This window comes from Suricata suricatta, chromosome 8, assembly GCF_006229205.1.
Source record: "Suricata suricatta isolate VVHF042 chromosome 8, meerkat_22Aug2017_6uvM2_HiC, whole genome shotgun sequence".
Taxonomy (NCBI): Eukaryota; Metazoa; Chordata; class Mammalia; order Carnivora; family Herpestidae; genus Suricata; species Suricata suricatta.
The window spans coordinates 59,525,047-59,542,692 of record NC_043707.1 but is presented as its reverse complement, the minus strand read 5'-3'; the positions used below and the strand labels follow the sequence as shown (position 1 = coordinate 59,542,692).

At 35.5% G+C, this 17,646-nt stretch overlaps 1 protein-coding gene across 1 annotated transcript in view; it reads left to right on the top strand.

The window, feature by feature from the left end:
* AGL (amylo-alpha-1, 6-glucosidase, 4-alpha-glucanotransferase) overlaps positions 1-17,646 on the top strand; it is an 83,784-nt gene that overhangs the window by 39,726 nt on the left and 26,412 nt on the right. The window contains exons 14-25 of the mRNA XM_029949043.1: positions 152-315; positions 881-982; positions 1,098-1,253; positions 1,355-1,505; positions 4,091-4,215; positions 4,304-4,416; positions 4,765-4,899; positions 7,633-7,763; positions 11,643-11,779; positions 12,033-12,166; positions 13,431-13,606; positions 16,740-16,842. Of these exons, the coding sequence (XP_029804903.1) occupies positions 152-315; positions 881-982; positions 1,098-1,253; positions 1,355-1,505; positions 4,091-4,215; positions 4,304-4,416; positions 4,765-4,899; positions 7,633-7,763; positions 11,643-11,779; positions 12,033-12,166; positions 13,431-13,606; positions 16,740-16,842 (1,627 nt within the window). The remainder of the gene's footprint in view (positions 1-151; positions 316-880; positions 983-1,097; positions 1,254-1,354; positions 1,506-4,090; positions 4,216-4,303; positions 4,417-4,764; positions 4,900-7,632; positions 7,764-11,642; positions 11,780-12,032; positions 12,167-13,430; positions 13,607-16,739; positions 16,843-17,646) is intronic.

Below are 17,646 nucleotides of genomic sequence, written 5' to 3'. Positions count from 1 at the left end.
ACAAAGAGGCATGTGTTTAAATGTTTAAAGCAGTTTTATTTTTATAATATTTATGTGGCCTTTTTTTTGAAAGTTAGCTATGGTAAGAAACCTACCCTCTTCTTGGACAGTAATAATGAAGTTTGGTAAAATATTCTGTAATGCTTTGCAGAGGCAATGAGTGCATATAATAGCCACGAAGAAGGCAGATTAGTTTATAGATATGGAGGAGAACCTGTTGGATCCTTCGTTCAGCCCTGTCTGAGGCCTTTAATGCCAGCTATTGCACATGCCCTGTTTATGGATATTACCCACGATAACGAGTGTCCTATAGTGGTAAGCATCTAATCCCTTTCTTGTACTTACTTATTTTGCTAAACTCATGTGGAGTTTAAGAAATATAAGGGATGAACCATAGGAGGGGAAGACAGAGAGAGAGAGAGGCTAACCATAAAACAGACTCAAGTATAGAGAACAAACTGAGATTGCTGGAGGGGAGGTAGGTGGGGGCATGGGCTAAATGAGACAGGTGATGGGTATTAAGGAGGGCACTTGGGATAGTACTAGTTCTTGTATGCGAGTGATGAATCACTCAATTCTACACCTGAAACTGATATTACATGCCGTATGTTAACTAACTGGAATTTAAATAAAAACTTGAAAAAGGAAAATTAATAAGTAAATGTTTTGATATTTAGTTTTCTGATATTTAGTGGCAATAATATCCACATACTTCAAAATCATATCTTAGATTTATAAGTGATTGTGGCACATAATTTTTTAATATTTTATTTGTTTTAAAGCATATCAGTGTCTTATAGTATATAACTATATATCCTTTACTTCACTTTGCATTAAAAGAAAATGAACTTTAGGTTGTTGTGTTTTTATTGTGCTCTAGCACAGGTCAGAATATGATGCTCTCCCAAGTACCACGATTGTTTCTATGGCATGTTGTGCTAGTGGAAGTACTAAAGGCTATGATGAATTAGTGCCTCATCAGGTATGTTTATGTACCGGTTTTTTAAAACCCACAATGGCCACAACTTTGAGCATTTTTACTGAAAGTTCTCATTATGACTAGAATGTATCCATGGCTAATTTTTAACTTTGTTCAGATTTCAGTGGTTTCTGAAGAACGGTTTTATACTAAGTGGAACCCTGGAGCATCTCCATCAAATACAGGTGAAGTTAATTTCCAAAGTGGAATTATTGCAGCCAGATGTGCTATCAATAAACTTCATCAAGAGCTTGGGGCCAAGGGTTTCATTCAGGCAAGAAACTAAATTTTTGTAAGTTTCTTAAGGTTTAATTTGAGTTAATTTGAGTTAATTCCAGTTTGAGCGCTAATCTGTTCTCCCCTTTTGTTTCTCAGGTGTATGTGGATCAGGTCGATGAAGACATAGTGGCAGTAACAAGGCATTCACCCAGCATTCATCAGTCTGTCGTGTCTGTGTCTAGAACTGCTTTCAGGAATCCTAAGACTTCATTTTACAGCAAAGAAGTGCCTCAAATGTGCATCCCTGGTAATGCAATCTAAAAATGTTATTGTGATTATAACACTTTGTTATATTCAGTCATACTATGTCATATTAAATTGTCATTATATAGCATATATTATAACATATTGCAGGTATAGCTGGAGTTGAGAAAAAGTATTAGAAATTTTGGGTAACTTGGGGTACCTGGCTGGCTCAGTTAGTACAACATGTGACTCTTGATCTCCAGGTCATGAGTTCAAGCCTCACGTTGGGTATAGAACTAACTTTAAAGAAAGAAAAGAAGAAAAGAATTAATTTACATGGAACAAAACCTCGACAGAAGTATTCTCAAATATTAACATTTTTTGAGTTGTGAATTAGCTTTATTTTTATCTTAATACATTCCAGTATTTCCTAACTTGTATAAAACCTACATATTTCTTTTATACCCAGGAAATATATGTATATATTCATGTATTTGTGTGTATATTTGTAATTGTATCTAAGTGTGTAATTGTGAATGTACATGTATATACATACACATATATATAAACCAAGTGAAAAATAGTTTAATATTTAAGGCTCTTCATAATCTATCCTCAATTACCTTCCTAGCCCTGTGTCACTTGACTATTTCAACCAAATAGGTATTTTCATTGATCCTCAGGTTCTCTTACTAACACCCATATATATGTATTTTTCATATCTTTCAAGAACTAAAGTTCCACTTCCCTTGAAAAACCTTTTCTAAATACTCAGTAATTTCTCTCTTTTGTGAACATACAGCAATTATAGTCTTCCCATATCTCTCTTTGACAATTATAAAATGTATCCCTGAGATGTATCCTTATTATTGCTACATTTATCTTTCTAGACGTGTGTATTTTATCTCCTTACTTACTGTTATTAGCATATATTCTAGCAAAACATTCTCCTGTGCATATTAAAACTGTCCCAGTCTATCAATTATAAAAGTAGATGAAGAGTCCTATAAAAATAATTATATTCTATATTGGTAGCTAGTTAGTAAATATGTATGACTCCAATTTTTAAAAATTACCAACCTGAATAGTTTTAATATTAAATGTTCATTAGTTATTTTTAACTATTTGCAAGTGTATATTCAGTAATCTTGTCTAATGGTTGCTAATATACATATACAGTTTTACATGGCTGCAATCAGTGTGTATAGTACTATCTCAGGTTTTATTTTGGTCGCCAATCATTACTACAACGTCCCCATTTTGTTCACAAAACTGTGATTTTCATTATGTTCTATATTTCATATCTTATTATGTTAGTATTCTATTTTTAATATTCTTTTCATGTTTAGCAGTATCCTTATTTAAGTTTTGAATATACATTAGAAATAATTTTTTCAGAATAATTTTTTCTTGAACAGTTTCTTAGTATATATTTCAAGAGTAGAATTTCTGGATCCAAAGGGTGTTGTTACTTATTATAAGAGTAATGGCTTAAAGCTTAAATTATTTCAATAATAAAATTCAAGTTTTATATGTCCTTTAACTCAGCACTTCTACCTACGTATATCTCTCTCATATAAAACTCTCAGATATTTCATGGCCATTTGTAGGAAAGTGGATGGACCTCGAGGGTGTCATGCTAAGTGAAATAAGTCAGTCAGAGAAGGACAGATCCCATATGTTTGCACTCATAGGTCTAACAGAACAGGAGAAACGTAATGGAGGACCGGGGGAGGGGAAGAGGGAAAGAGAGTTGGGGAGAGAGAGGGACGCAAAACCTGAGAGACTATTGAATACTGAAAATGAACTGAGGGTTGAAGGGGAAGGGGGAGGGGGGAAAGAGGTGGTGGTGATGAAGGAGGGCACTTGTGGGGAAGAGCACTGGGTGTTGTATGGAAAACAATTTGACAATAAACTATTTTAAAAAAATAAATAAAATAAAACTCTCAGGTATTTCAATAGAAGACAGGTACAAGAATATATTTGGCATATTCATACAGTGCAATGCTATTTGCCATCTGAAACAAATGAGCTGCAGCTAATGTAGCAGTGGGAACAAATCTAAAATATATGGTGTTTAGTGGAGAGCAAGTTGCAGAACCATGTAGATAATCTGAATCTATTTTAATGAAACTTGGAAATACGAAAACAATATATGTTGTTTCAAGAAACAGACATATGTATGTAGTAAAAGTGCACAGGATCGGTGATCGCCAAACTGTAGATAGTGTTTACCTCTGAAGGAGAATAAAAGGCACATGTTTGTAATGTTTTCTTAAGCTAAGAAGTAGGACCTGGGTTTTTTAATTTTTCCTTACTTTTTGTATTTCTGAAAATTTCGTTTTTTTAATATAAGTCTTTTAAGTGATTTATTTTCTCTCTGCTCACAATTAGGAAGGTTATATATTATTTCTAAGAGCTAAGCCATTATTACTTGAATATGATCTCTTTTCAAATAAATCTTTGTTAATTTCTGATTTTAAAAACAAAAACATCATGTGAAAAATGTATCTTGGGTAGAATCATCTATTCTCAGACTGATATTTCATATTCAACTTTAAGTTAAGTGATTTTAAAATTCCTTTACCAATTCCTAATTTCAGGTGGTTTAATATGAAATTTCATTAACATTTTATATATTTCTAGGCAAAATTGAAGAAGTAGTTCTTGAAGCTAGAACTATTGAGAGAAATACAAAACCTTATCAGAAGGATAAGCATTTCATCAATGGAATGCCAAATATCACAGTAGAAATTAGAGAGCATATTCAGGTATTGGGACTCTCATCTTACTAGTGTGTATAACATTTTAAGGACATTAGAATTGTTTCTTAAATGGTTTTATACAATTTTTTTCAAGCTTAATGAAAGTAGAATTGTGAAACAAGCTGGAGTTGCCACAAAAGGACCCAATGAATATATTCAAGAAATAGAATTTGAAAACTTGTCTCCAGGGAGTGTTATTATATTCAGGTATGTTGGAGTTCAAACTGTTGACATTGTTTGTTTTGGGGGGAGGGGTGTTATTTTTTAATTTTTTTAATGTTTATTTTTGGGAGAGAAAGACAGAGTGTGAGCAGGGGAGGGGCAGAGAGAAAGGGCAACACAGAATCCAAAGTAGGCTCCAGGCTCCACCCTGTCAGCACAGCCAGTGCGGGGCTCAATGAACTCGTGAGCCGCGAGATCATGACCTGAGCCGAAGTCAGACCTTAACCAGCTGACCACCCAGATGCCCCTTTGTTTGTAAAATAGATTACATGTTCTGGTAATTTGGAATAAATCGTTCCTCAAAAGTAACCATTTTTTAATTAACATTTTCAGAGTTAGTCTTGATCCACATGCACAAGTCGCTGTTGGAATTCTTCGAAATCATCTGACACAATTCAGTCCTCACTTTAAATCTGGAAGCCTTGCAGTTGACAACGCAGATCCTATATTAAAAATTCCTTTTGCTGTGTAAGTAGTTTATGGAGATTTGCCATTTTAATAATTGATCAGTTACCACAAGCCTGATTTAAGCAGTTTTAAGAGTCCTCTGTATCATTGCACTCAGACGGTGGTCCAAGGACTACTAGTAACATCATCGTCTGTTGTTAACATTTTGTCCTAAGGCTTTATCATTTGTGTGTGTGCTTGCACGTGCACTCTCTCACACTCATGCACTCTCTGTATGTAGCAGTAGGTGGATGCATGCAAACAGATACATACATACATCTCTATACACACACACACACACACACACACACATGCACATGCACACAATTGTTCTGAACTGTTTGAGGCTAAATTGCATACATCGTATTCTCTACCACATCATTTATTAAATGAGACTGTGTTGGAGAGGTGGGTGAGGGATGGGGAAGGCTAAATAGGTAATGGGTATTAAGAAGGGCATTTGTTGTGATAGCACTGGATATTACATGTTAGTGATGAATCACTAAATTCTAGTCCTACTAGAGTTAACATACACTATATGCTAACTGGCTAGAATTTAAATAAAAACTTGAAACACTAAAAAAGGGGGAGAGTATATTATTCTATTATTTGACTACGCCAAAATTTATTTACTTAGCCTCCAGTTTTGGACATCTAAACTACTTCTAATAATTCCCTATTACATTTTTTTTGCATTCATCTTTGCATAAATTCTTAGTCATTCCCTAACTATTCCCTTGCTAGGTAGTACCACATAATACCAAAGAATTTGGGTTTTGAAATTTAGAGTTGGGTTTAACGCTAGCTTCACCATTCCTAATACAATCTTAAACAATATGGTTATATTTTCTTCATCTCAACTTTTCCACCTGAAGAACTGGGCTCATAATAGTACCTACTTCTTAAATTTTGTAAGGATTACATAGGATAATGCATAGCAAGCACTTAACACTTAATGGCACATAATAAATGGTCAGTATATGTTTACTGTCGTAAGGACTAGGATAAATTTCCAGAAATGTAATTTCTTCATTCAGCTATATCCAGCTATATCAGGCTTTTAAAACTGCCAAATCTCCTCTAGAAAGATTTTATTAATTAATACTTTCGGCTCTCTGTAAGGGTGTCCATTACCTGACATTGTTACCAATTCATTGTTAAGAGGTAATGTTAAGAGCATAGAATATAGAACCAACCTGCATTTCAATCTAATTTCAGACTCTCAGAGCTGTAAGAAGTAAGACCTTGGGCAAGCAATCTAATAGATATCATTATAGTGCCTCTTTTAAACACTTAGAACAGTAATTGTAAGATGATTATAAGTGATCGATGAGTGTCAGCTATTACTGATCAAATTGTTAAACATATACTACTTTCAAGTGACATCTTAATTCGTTTTAAATATTAGTTAAGCTAAATTTTTTTAAGTTTATTTTTTTAGCAATCTCTATACCCAACACGGGTCCCCAACTCATGACCCTGAGATCAAGAGTTGCATGCTCTTCCAACTGAAGGCACCCCAAGCTAAATTTTTTGTTGTTCATTGGCTATCAGTGAAATACCATTTTATGTACCAGTCCATTTTTCTTTTGTGTTCAACTTTTTGTCTTTATAAGAGCTTTTATCATTAAGGATATTAACTCTTAATTCAAACTATTCTTAGAAAAGTAGTTGCATTCTAAAAAAACTATGATGAAGCATTTTTGTGTTTCTGCACAATGCTTATAAATCAGACCTACTCAATTTATCTTGGGGCAAGGCCAAGAAATCTGCATTTTAATAAGCTCTAGGGCATTCGTATGCAAGTTCACAGGCTACATGTTGAAAAATATTGCCCTAGAATGGAGTTGGTACTGAGGCTGCTGACTGATTTGGTCAAACTGGATTCACAAACTGCAGACGAAGGAAAAGTCAGTCCTGGCTATGAGGGCAGAGTCTAGGCAGAGATGGGAAACAAAGCACAGCCAACGATGATTTTCTAAGTTGAGACGGAACTAAAAGAGAAGGAAGGAAGTACATCAAGAGAATATGTGTTAGGTAAAATGAAATGACTGAACAGTAAGAACTGCAAGAAAGTAGAGTTTTGGTTATATTCAGGTGTAGTCGGTTATGCCGTCTCACTGCTGCCTGGACAAAGGGAAACCAAGACCATGATAGACACCTTCCTTCTGACTACTCTCAAGAAGCATCTTTATCTAAGAAAATCCTGGTTTCCTGCATAACCCAGCTAAAGGACAATGCAACTTGAGAAAAGGAGAAAAGGAAAAGGAGGGAGATCAGAAGTGATTTCTAAGGCGGTTAACTGCGACTTGTGATTTTCTCTTTACTGGTCTTTGACAAGTATTTTGATTTTAAGATAATTATCATAAAAAGCTATTGATGTCCCACATAGGATATAAAGAAAAGAAAAAAACTAAGCCCAACTAGAAAGATTAAAAAAGTAAATTTGTGAGAAAAAGGTTGTAGCAACCAAAAAATTTTTCTAGAATACTCTAAGTAATAAAATTCGGCAATTGACTTTTTTTTTTTTGGCTTGGAAGAAGTGTTACTTCTTACTGAATTTTAGCATGATTTATCCTTTAATTACTATTTATAATGTATATTGTTTGTAACATATGTCATAATGCCAAGTTCCTAAGACATATTTTGCTAAGACACTTCATGGTTATGATTCAGATTTTCCTCTTTAGTTTTATTGGCAGCAAGTGAAATTCTACTGTATTTAATGAGTTCTCTTTATTTTCCACTTCTTAGTATTGCCTCTAAATTAACTTTGGCTGAGCTGAATCAGGTACTTTACCGATGTGAAGCGGAAGAACAAGAAGATGGTGGAGGGTGTTATGACATCCCAAACTGGTCATCTCTTAAATATGCAGGTCTTCAAGGTAAGCAAATGCAAGGAGAGTTAAGCCTTTGGAGGGTTTTGTAGGGTCATATGGTGTCTTCTTTATGGATAAGAGTCTGGGCTCAGAATTCGACTGCTTAGATTCAAATTGTGGCTCTCCCACCTCGTCATTCATGAATCTCCAGCAAGTAACCTCCCTTTTCTGTGCTCCAATTTCTGCCTCTATAAAATGTGAATAATGTTGTCTAATTCATAGGGCTTTTTTGAAGACTAAATGGGAAGATTTATTTGGGCCCCAAATGGGACTAGATTGTAACTGTAATACATTCATCTTCCTTTTTCATCTAATTAGAAGTCTTGTTTCATTGCATATGTGTCTTATCCTACAAAGAGAACTTGTAATAAAATATTATATAGTTAGAGTAGTTGTAAGACAGGATATAGGAACTAAATATTTAATTATAAGTTTAACCCACCTGGTTGGAAATATTTTCTTGGATTTTTGTCCAGGAAATTTGGTTTATCATACACGTGTTTCTGATTCATATAAGATCCCATATATCATTGCCTCCTTTGCAACTCCTTATTTTCTTTGTCCATCTAAACCATCTTTAAGGATGAAATCAATTCTAACATCTTCCACAAAACATTCCTTCACTATTAATTTTCAGAGTTATTTCTTTGTCCCCTAGATAGCCATTGCATTAATTTATTATTCCACTTACTTGGCTCTTGGAATATTTTGCCTTATTTAAGTAATTAGTACAATGTGTTTTGTGAATCCTTTTTGTTGTGATTAAGAATGAGCCCTAGGGGTGCTTGAGTGGCTTAGTCAGGTAAGCATCCAACTCATGGTTTCTGCTTAGGTCATGATCTCACAGTTTCGCTGGTTCAAGCTTGCATCAGGCTCTGTGCTGGCAACACAGAGCCTTTCTCCCTTCCTCCCTCAACTTCTGCCCCTCCCCCCCTTTCTCTCTAAAAATAAATAAATAAACTTGAAGAAAAAAGGGCTTCAGAACCAGACTTGCTGGGTTATAGTGACTAGCTATACAATCTTAGAGTGAGTGCTTCATGGCTCAGTTTTTCTCATCTGTAAAATGGAAACAATGCTAGTGCCTACCACAAGGATTAAATGAGATACTACATGTAAAGCACTTAGACAATGCTTAGTTCATAGTTAGTACTTGGTGGTTGTTAGCTAAGTAGATTGTACCTTGAGAAAAAAAGAATGTTTGCCTTTTTTGCATTCTTGTCTTTTAGCTTTTGTACTTTCTACAAAACTAAACACATAAGAAGCTCTCAATAAGTTTTAGATATTTAGATATTCGTACTTATGACTTTTTTCTAAAACAGTCTCACTTTCAACACAAAATGTTTTGTGCTGTGAGAAATAAAGAAATGTATATGTTACTAGTCATTAACAGCTATTCATTTCATTTTTACTCTGAGTTGTTGCTACTTGACAGAAAAGACTTCCATGAGCTTTTTTTAAAAAAAATTTTTAATGTTCATTTTTTTATTTTTTAGAGAGAGAGACAGCGCAAGCAAGCATGAGTGAGAGAGGGGCAGAGAGAGAGACAGAATCTGAAGCAGGCTTCAGGCTCTGAGCTGTCAGGCTATCAGCAAAGAGCCAGGTGTGGGACTCAAACTCACAAATTTCCAAGATCATGACCTGAGCTAAGGATGGACGCCTAACCAACTGATCCACCCAGGCTTCTTTTCTTTTCTTTCTTAAAGTTGAGTGTAGTTTGTTACTCTCTCCTGATTACTTTTTACTTTATATCAATCCCTTTTTTCCCTGACAGTTCAGTGTTTCTAGCATTCCACTGAATATTTCTAGCAGGCTCTCAATAGCAACTTTCAGGGCACCTGGGTGGCTTGGTTGGTTGAGTGTCAGACTTCAGCTCAGGTCATGATCTCACCACTTGTGTGTTCAGGCTCTGTGCCTGGAGCCTCCTTCAGATTCTGGGTCTCCCGTCTCCCTCTTCCCCTCCCCTGCTCACTCTCTCTTTCTCGCTCTCTCTTTTTCACTCTCTCTTTTTCAAACATAAACATTAAAAGAAAATTTTAATAGCAACATCCAATTACATCAAACCAAACAACTTCATTGACCTTTGTCGTGTTCCGCCCCGGCCAGCAGGGCAGAGAATCGTCGAGGGTTCTTTTCCTGAGGGAGGGAGAGAAGACAGGGCAGGAAGGGGGACGCACAGAGAGTAAAGACAACACAGGGTTTCTGATCAAGCCTCTCTCTTTATTGAGAAAACACCCTATCTTATAAAGGTTTCAAGGCGGGAAAACAAGGCAGCTGACCTAGGTCGGTTGCTAGGAAACAGGGTTAAGGGATTAAGGCTGGAGTAAAGAGGAACCAGACTAAAGTGTTCTAGCACAGCGCCTGAGGGGCTGATACTACCCTGCCTGCAGGCGGTTGATCTTTGATTTTCTGGCTTCTCTGACAGGGAGTGGTGCTCCCCTGCCTATTTCTGCAACTCCTCTCAGGGAGTGACATATCCGGCTAGCAAATGGCCAAGCAGCTGAATCTTTGCCGCTCCCCACAGACCTTCTCTCCCCTAAGCAGCATTCCTGGTCTTTTCTTCCCTACTTCTTACAATAATATATATTCAGTCATGTTGAAATCTATTTTTGGATCCATCCCTTTTATCCTCACTATGCAATCAGTAATTGTGACTATGGATATTTTTCTGTGTTCTCTTTGATATACCATGTCCTTTTATTTTCATAGTTAGCACCCTATTCAAAGACCAAGTCCTGTCTGCAAAACCAAGTAACCAGTTTTCCAACCTCTTGTTACCTCTTCCACAAATCATTCCATCCCACTGATACATCAGCTCTTTTTCTAAAACGCTGCTCCATCATGTCACCATTATTAAACAAGTGGAGCTCACAAATGCTATGCAATATTTGCCTTCCCTGAAAATGCTAGGGCAAAAGTTATTTTATACTGTCGTGTTTTTCAGTTTTTTATGTTTTAAGCCTTGTTTCCCAAAGAAGGTTGTAAGAGAGGGAACTACATCTTAAATTTATATATTTATCTTTTCAATTTCTCAAGATATGCTACATACACAATAAAATTAAAACTGCATCTTAAATTTATATATTTATTATTTATTTCTTTATTATTTATTATATTTATTTCTTTAATTTATCAAGGTACCCTACATACACAGTAAAATTAAATTCTAAATAATGAATAAATTGAGTCAAAGTGAACTTGGTGAGGCTATTAATACAACATTTTAAGGTAGAAATAATTACATTTTTGAGCAATGAAAGAAGTATTGTTCTGTCACTGAAATCACAGAATCTGCTATGTATGCATAGGAATTCTAGTGTTTCTGTTGAGTATTACTTAAGGATATGCCCACATTTTCACCTTGGTAGTTTCTTTAGTTCCAGCTACCTTTTATTATATTTCAAAGATTCTTTCCAAAGCAGGCTTTATTATTATTGTTACCAGATATGCTCTTGCTCTCTCTGAAACCAGTCCTGTGATTGCCTGAATAGTAATGAATCCACCACTTTTCAACCTGAGAAGACACAGACTTAACCAGTTTCCCTCCCTCCCAGTGTCTTAGGGCAGAGAAACTATGACATTTAGTTGCCTTTGAATATTATAATATTAAAATTGAAAACAATAAAAACAAGTCCCAGAAATTAAGAATCTTGGAAATCTCGGCATAGCTCCTGCGACAGTGGTTCCCTTCAGTTTGTCTTTGTATCTTGGGTCCAGCCATTGTTGCCACATTTATCTCCAGCCATGGGAAGTGCCACTGTGGTCTTTGTGGCCCTTATGTCTACATCTATATGCGTTCGCCCTAAATCATTAGAGACAGCAGTGGCCAAGGCTGTGGGAACAAGTTGCCTCTGCCAATAACAGCATGATATTTCTATGAATTTTCAGGATTAATGTCCGTCTTGGCAGAAATAAGACCAAAGAATGACTTGGGACACCCCTTTTGTGGTAATTTGAGATCTGGAGATTGGATGATTGACTATGTCAGTAACCGGCTTATTTCACGATCAGGAACTATTGCTGAAGTAAGTAAAGCTATATTCTAGCTGAAAAAAAAAACAACGACACAAATAAGAGCTATATTACTATGGTATCTATAAAGTTAACATTGTTTTCTAACCTGAAATATTCCCCTCCCTTCATCATTTCTGATTCTAATAAATAGAAATCTAGTTGATAGATTATTAGATAGTAGAGTTGCATGTTTCGATTTACCTCTTAAAATGCGTCCAGCCTGTAAACACACCAAATTAACTTTTAAAATCATTTTTATAACAGGTTGGTAAATGGCTGCAGGCTATGTTCTTCTACTTGAAGCAGGTCCCACGTTATCTTATCCCCTGTTACTTCGATGCTATACTGATTGGTGCGTACACCACTCTCCTGGACACAGCGTGGAAGCAGATGTCAAGGTAGACCCAGCAAAGCCTGAGGAAATAGCCATATTTATGCAGAAAACATATGCAGTCAGTTTATACACACTCTTGAAAGACCAAAGTGTAAAGAATTGTCATAGACTCATAGAGCTGAGGGTCTAGAAGTGGATAGTAATATATCTGCATCCTTGAATCTGGAGTACACAAAAACAGCAGTATTAAAATCTGTTCAGTAAAGCTAAAAAAAAACATGTTCCTGGGAAAATTCAATTGTTTCTACTTATTCATTGACTTGTTAACAGAGATAATGTTTAGAATATGCATACATAATTATTTTTCTAATTTCTCATTAATTAAGAGAAAAATTATTCTATTATTATGAGTGAGATCTGCCCTCAGTGGTGAATTTCCCTAAAATGAAATTACAGACCTAACATGCCACCAAAGAGCCACCAAACTGATTTGGGCGTCATTTCAGAAAGAACAGAACTTCCGTCCTTCCATCTGGCGCAACAAGACCTTGGACTTAAAGCCAACTGTAATATTGTGTGAAATGAAGGCAGTTCTGAAATCTAACCAAATCAAAAATGTTTTCAACCAGTATTACCATTGTTACACATCTGTGTAGAGAGACTTAGGAAGAAATCAAATAAAATGATACTGCTAAAAAATGTGGAGACAATGGGTGTGCAAGATGAGTGAATTCTAGAAGATCTGTGTACCATTGTGCCTCTGAGTAGCAGAATTGGATTGTACACCTAAAATCTGTTGAGAGTAGATTTCAAGTTAGTGTTCATATCACAATTTTGCATTTCTACAAATAACATTTTTTTAAGTTTATTTATGTATTATTTGAGAGAGAGAGAATGTACACAGCAGGGGAGGAGTAGAGACATAGGGAGAGAAAGAATCCCAAGCATACTCCACACTGTCAGCACAGAGCCTGACTCAGGACTCAATCTCATGAACTGTGAGATCATGACTTAAGCCAAAATCAAGAGTAGGACACTTAACCGACTAAGCCACCTAGGCGCCCCTCTACAAATAATATTTTAAACTCGGTCACTTTGGGGGTGCCTGGGTGGCTCTGTTGGTTAAGCATCCAACTTCAACTCAGGTCATGATGTCATGGCTCATGGGTTCGAGCTCCACATCAGGCTCTGTGCTGACAGCTCTGAGGCTGGAGCCTGCTTCAGCCTCTGTGTTTCCCTCCTGCTCCTACTCAGCTCACACTCTGTCTCTCTTTCTGTCAAAATTAAATAAACATTTTAAAAAATTAAACTCGGTTGCTTTGTTACAGCTTTGTTCAGAATGGTTCTACCTTTGTGAAACACCTTTCACTGGGATCAGTGCAAATGTGTGGAGTAGGAAAATGCCCTTCTCTGCCACGTCTGTCACCTTCACTTATGGATGTGCCATATAGGCTAAATGAGATCACGAAAGAAAAGGAGCAATATTGTGTGTCTCTAGCTGCAGGTAAGAAATTACATACAGGCTAAAATGTGTGTTAGGTTTTTTTCAAAGAGGAAAAGGTATGGGGAAATGACTGTTTAAAAAAAAAAAACCTCATGATGTCACCCAAGATTTTATGTGACTGGTTAGTAAAATTTCATAGCTATTCACTTGTAAAACTAACAATTGTGCTTACTATTTAATTAATACTGTGCAACAGGCATTTATTTGCATGTGTTTTCATTGTGGCTCGTTAATCCTTCTGCATGTTTCTATTTTTTCCAACTACTACTCTTTTGTATTTTTTTAATCAGATTTGTTTTACTACTCTTTTACATTATATTATACTTCATTCCCACTTTTAAAAAATTAAGTCAAGGGGTACCTCGGTGGCTCAGTCAGTGAAGCATCTAACTTTTAGCAAAACAGGCTAAAAAACAGGCTTTTCTTTTTAATATATTTCAAGCTATTTCTAGAAAATGCCCACTGAATTTAGAACTTTCCAGACTAAACTGAAAAATACCAAATTGCAGGATGAAAATAATAGTATTTATGTGACTTTCTCTGTTTGCTCTTAAATTTGCATCTACTCAGACCCAGAAAAAAAGACTTCATAAGACCTGACAACTAAAAGAAATTAACTTTTCGTTTAGAATGATCATATGAACCCTCTGAATGTTTTAGTTATACAAATCATGTTTTAGATTTTCCCTCAACTATTTTGTCTCCTCCTGGTACTTAATTTCCCCTGTGAATCCATGCAGGTGCTTATGAAACTGAACTGGGTCAATGTGGGAAAAAAATTGATGTGCAGAATTTGGGTTTTTTTGTTTTGTTTTGTTTTTTCAGAATTTGGTTTTAAAGCCTACTGCTTAGAAACCTTACACAGTATAGTGACCTCAACATTCTTGACTGTGCACTGCTGTTGTTTAGCACTCCCCAAAAAATATACTGATATACTGGTATCATAGCTGTTACATTGATATGATATCTGACATAATCTGGCTCAGTGAAAACAAAAATAGAAACTATAAAGATAAGTTGATAAATATAAATAGGAGTTTTAATGTTTCCTTCTAGTTTCCCAGGGAAGTGTTCTGTATGCTACATACTAACAAAATACAGGACTGTGCTCATTTTTGCAGATAGTTTTTTGGGGTTCATCTTAAAATGAATACCAAGGCCTTTGATGACAGTAGTACCAAAAAAATCATCGTTGTAAACTTGTATAATAATTGGCAAGGTAGAAATCACTCATAAGATATGTGACTTGTAAGTTCTGTACTCTTAAGGTCAAAAGGTTAATGCAAACATTTCCACATACCAGTGCTAGAGATCTTATAGTTTTTACTTCTTCCCAAAGACAAATTGCCTAAACTTTAGGGCATAGCAACTCAAATTCATCCTTAAATCTATCTATACTCGTCTTTCATACAAATTGTTAAATGGGTTAGAGTACCAGAAAGTCTGTGTGGCATCGAGTGGTATTATATATGGTAACCACTGTCCTCATCGACCTCAAAGTTACAATCATCAACCATATATAAACCATGTGTAAATAATACACAATGTGTTTAGGGAAGTTTGGTACCACTATTTTAGAGACAGTGTAGAAAAGAAACATCTAATGTTACCTTTAGTTCTGATCCTTCTTAATAGAAAACAATGTCTACTACAAGGTGAAGACCTAATAAGCAGAAACTCAAATTGTGAAATATACTTAGGAATGGCCCAAAGTTTCTTTTACCTTAGTCAAAATCTTTCACCTCTCAATTTACCTTTTTAAAAAATGTTTATTTATTTATTTTGAGACAGAGAGAGAGAATACACCAGCATGGAGAGAGAGATCAGAGAGAGAATCCCAAGCAGGCTCTGAGCTGTCAGCACAGAGCCCCATGTGGGGCTTGATCTCACAAATCGTGAGATCATTTCCTGACAACTTATCTTTTATAATTAGTCTTTTATTTCATTCATTCAATAAGTTTTTATGATTTTCTTTTTACCAGTTACAACTTTTAATGATAGATATAGTTTGGTAAACAAGCCAGATAAGGTTTCTGTTGACGTGAATCTTATTTTCCACTCAGGAGAGACACTTATTCATTCAACAAACCAGAAAACAAGCAAATATGATAATGTCAGAGAACACTAAGTGCTTAGAAGATAGTTATGAATGAATGCTGTGTACGTTTTATTTATGTCCTAAGTTTTCCCTTCCTGAAAAATGTGTTATATTTATGCTTAGCATAGTTCTTTTTTGAGTGGAATGTTAATGCCTTTATTTTTCTACTGATTATTGTTTTGGGTACAAATAAGAATAACAATGTATTATTTACATGTTTTATAAGAAATCAAACTCAGTCTAAAATTTATATACTTTATCCATCTATCACCCTATCTTATCTCATGCATAAAGGCTACAGTTACCTAGAATGTTCGAGTTATTTAGCATCTGAAATTCTTATTTTCATTTGTAAAAACTGGCTGACAAAGTGTAAGTTGTTTTGAATTAACGGGAAATTTGGTATTAAAGTTTGACTCTAGACTGACAGATTAATAAACATGTTCAATTATGTATCATTAAGATAATCATTTTGTACTTAGATTAATTTGTTGCCTTTAAGTTGCAAGTAGAATCCTCAGATGTATCATCAATATTATATGGCACAGCTCTGTCTCCTTTGAACTTGGCTGTTCTCATATCTGGAGAGTGTACTTTTCACTTTATTAAACTTCCCACTTGTGTTATTAAATAATATATATCATTAATATTATATTGTTTGTTTATATGTTGTATACTAGATCTCTGATTTCAATCTCTAACTTTAATGTATTAAAAGAATATTCATCTGTGTTTAAATACTCACATTCTAATCAATTCAGTATCCCTCTCTAGTCCTGATTCATATATCTTTGAAATCATGGATTCCCTTAAGAATGTAATAAGAATATGGAACCTCATCACACAAAGTTGATATAGGTATAAATACGTCACACATTTTGCATACAATTTTAAAGTTTAAAGTTTAAAGAAAGTTTGCAGACTCCCTATAGCTCATTCTTGTCCCCCAGGCTTAAAGCAACTGGCCTCTAGTAATGAAGTTCATAGGCTTGTGTGTATATTATTAACATATTACTTTGTTCTGTTTTCTATTAGGTTTACCTCATTTTTCTTCTGGTATTTTCCGCTGCTGGGGAAGGGATACTTTTATTGCACTAAGAGGTCTACTGCTGATTACTGGACGCTATTTAGAGGCCAGGTAGGAGATCTCTAAAGAGTTGGAGCACAAGTTTATGTCTAAATGTTTTCACATGCTCTTCAAACCTTCCTCCTTACCATCTATTTGTAACAGTTGGGAAGTATGTTTTCCTTAGGTGCTTTTTTTTTAAATTTTTAATGTTTATTTATTTTTGAGAGAGAGACAGACAGACAGACAGAGGACGAGTGGGGGAGGGGCAGAGAGGGACACACACACACACACAGAATCTGAAGCAGGCTCCCAGCTCTGTGTCCCGGCTCTGAGCTGTCAGCAAAGAGCCCAATGTGGGACTTGAACTCGTGGACCGCAAGATCATGACCTGAGCTGAAACTGGACACTTAACTGACTGAGCCACCCAGGTGCCCCTATTTTATTTTACACATATTCATTTAATAAGATCACAGAATTTCAAAGTAGTAAAAATCTTTGAAGTGACTAAGTTCTACTCCTTCATGTTATAGGTCAGGCTATCTTCAGCATTTGCTAATTGATTTTGGTAAAACTAAAAAATATTTAACCATGTTACAAACATCACTCACTAAAGAGTAAAATTTCTGTGCCTGAATTAAGTATAAGAACTCAGATTCACCTTTAGGTAAAATTTGAATTCTATCATCCTTCTCCTTCTATAATGAACGCTGAGTCCTGTGGGAAGAATTGTAGTATCAGCTTTTCCTCTGTCTGTTGTCAGGCCTTGGAACCACTGGGTTTGTGTTTTAGACTTCAGATAGTATTTCTTATGTCACCGTAGTATGAATGAAATTATCGAAGGCAGAATAGAGAGGTGGTATAGCAGTGCTACTC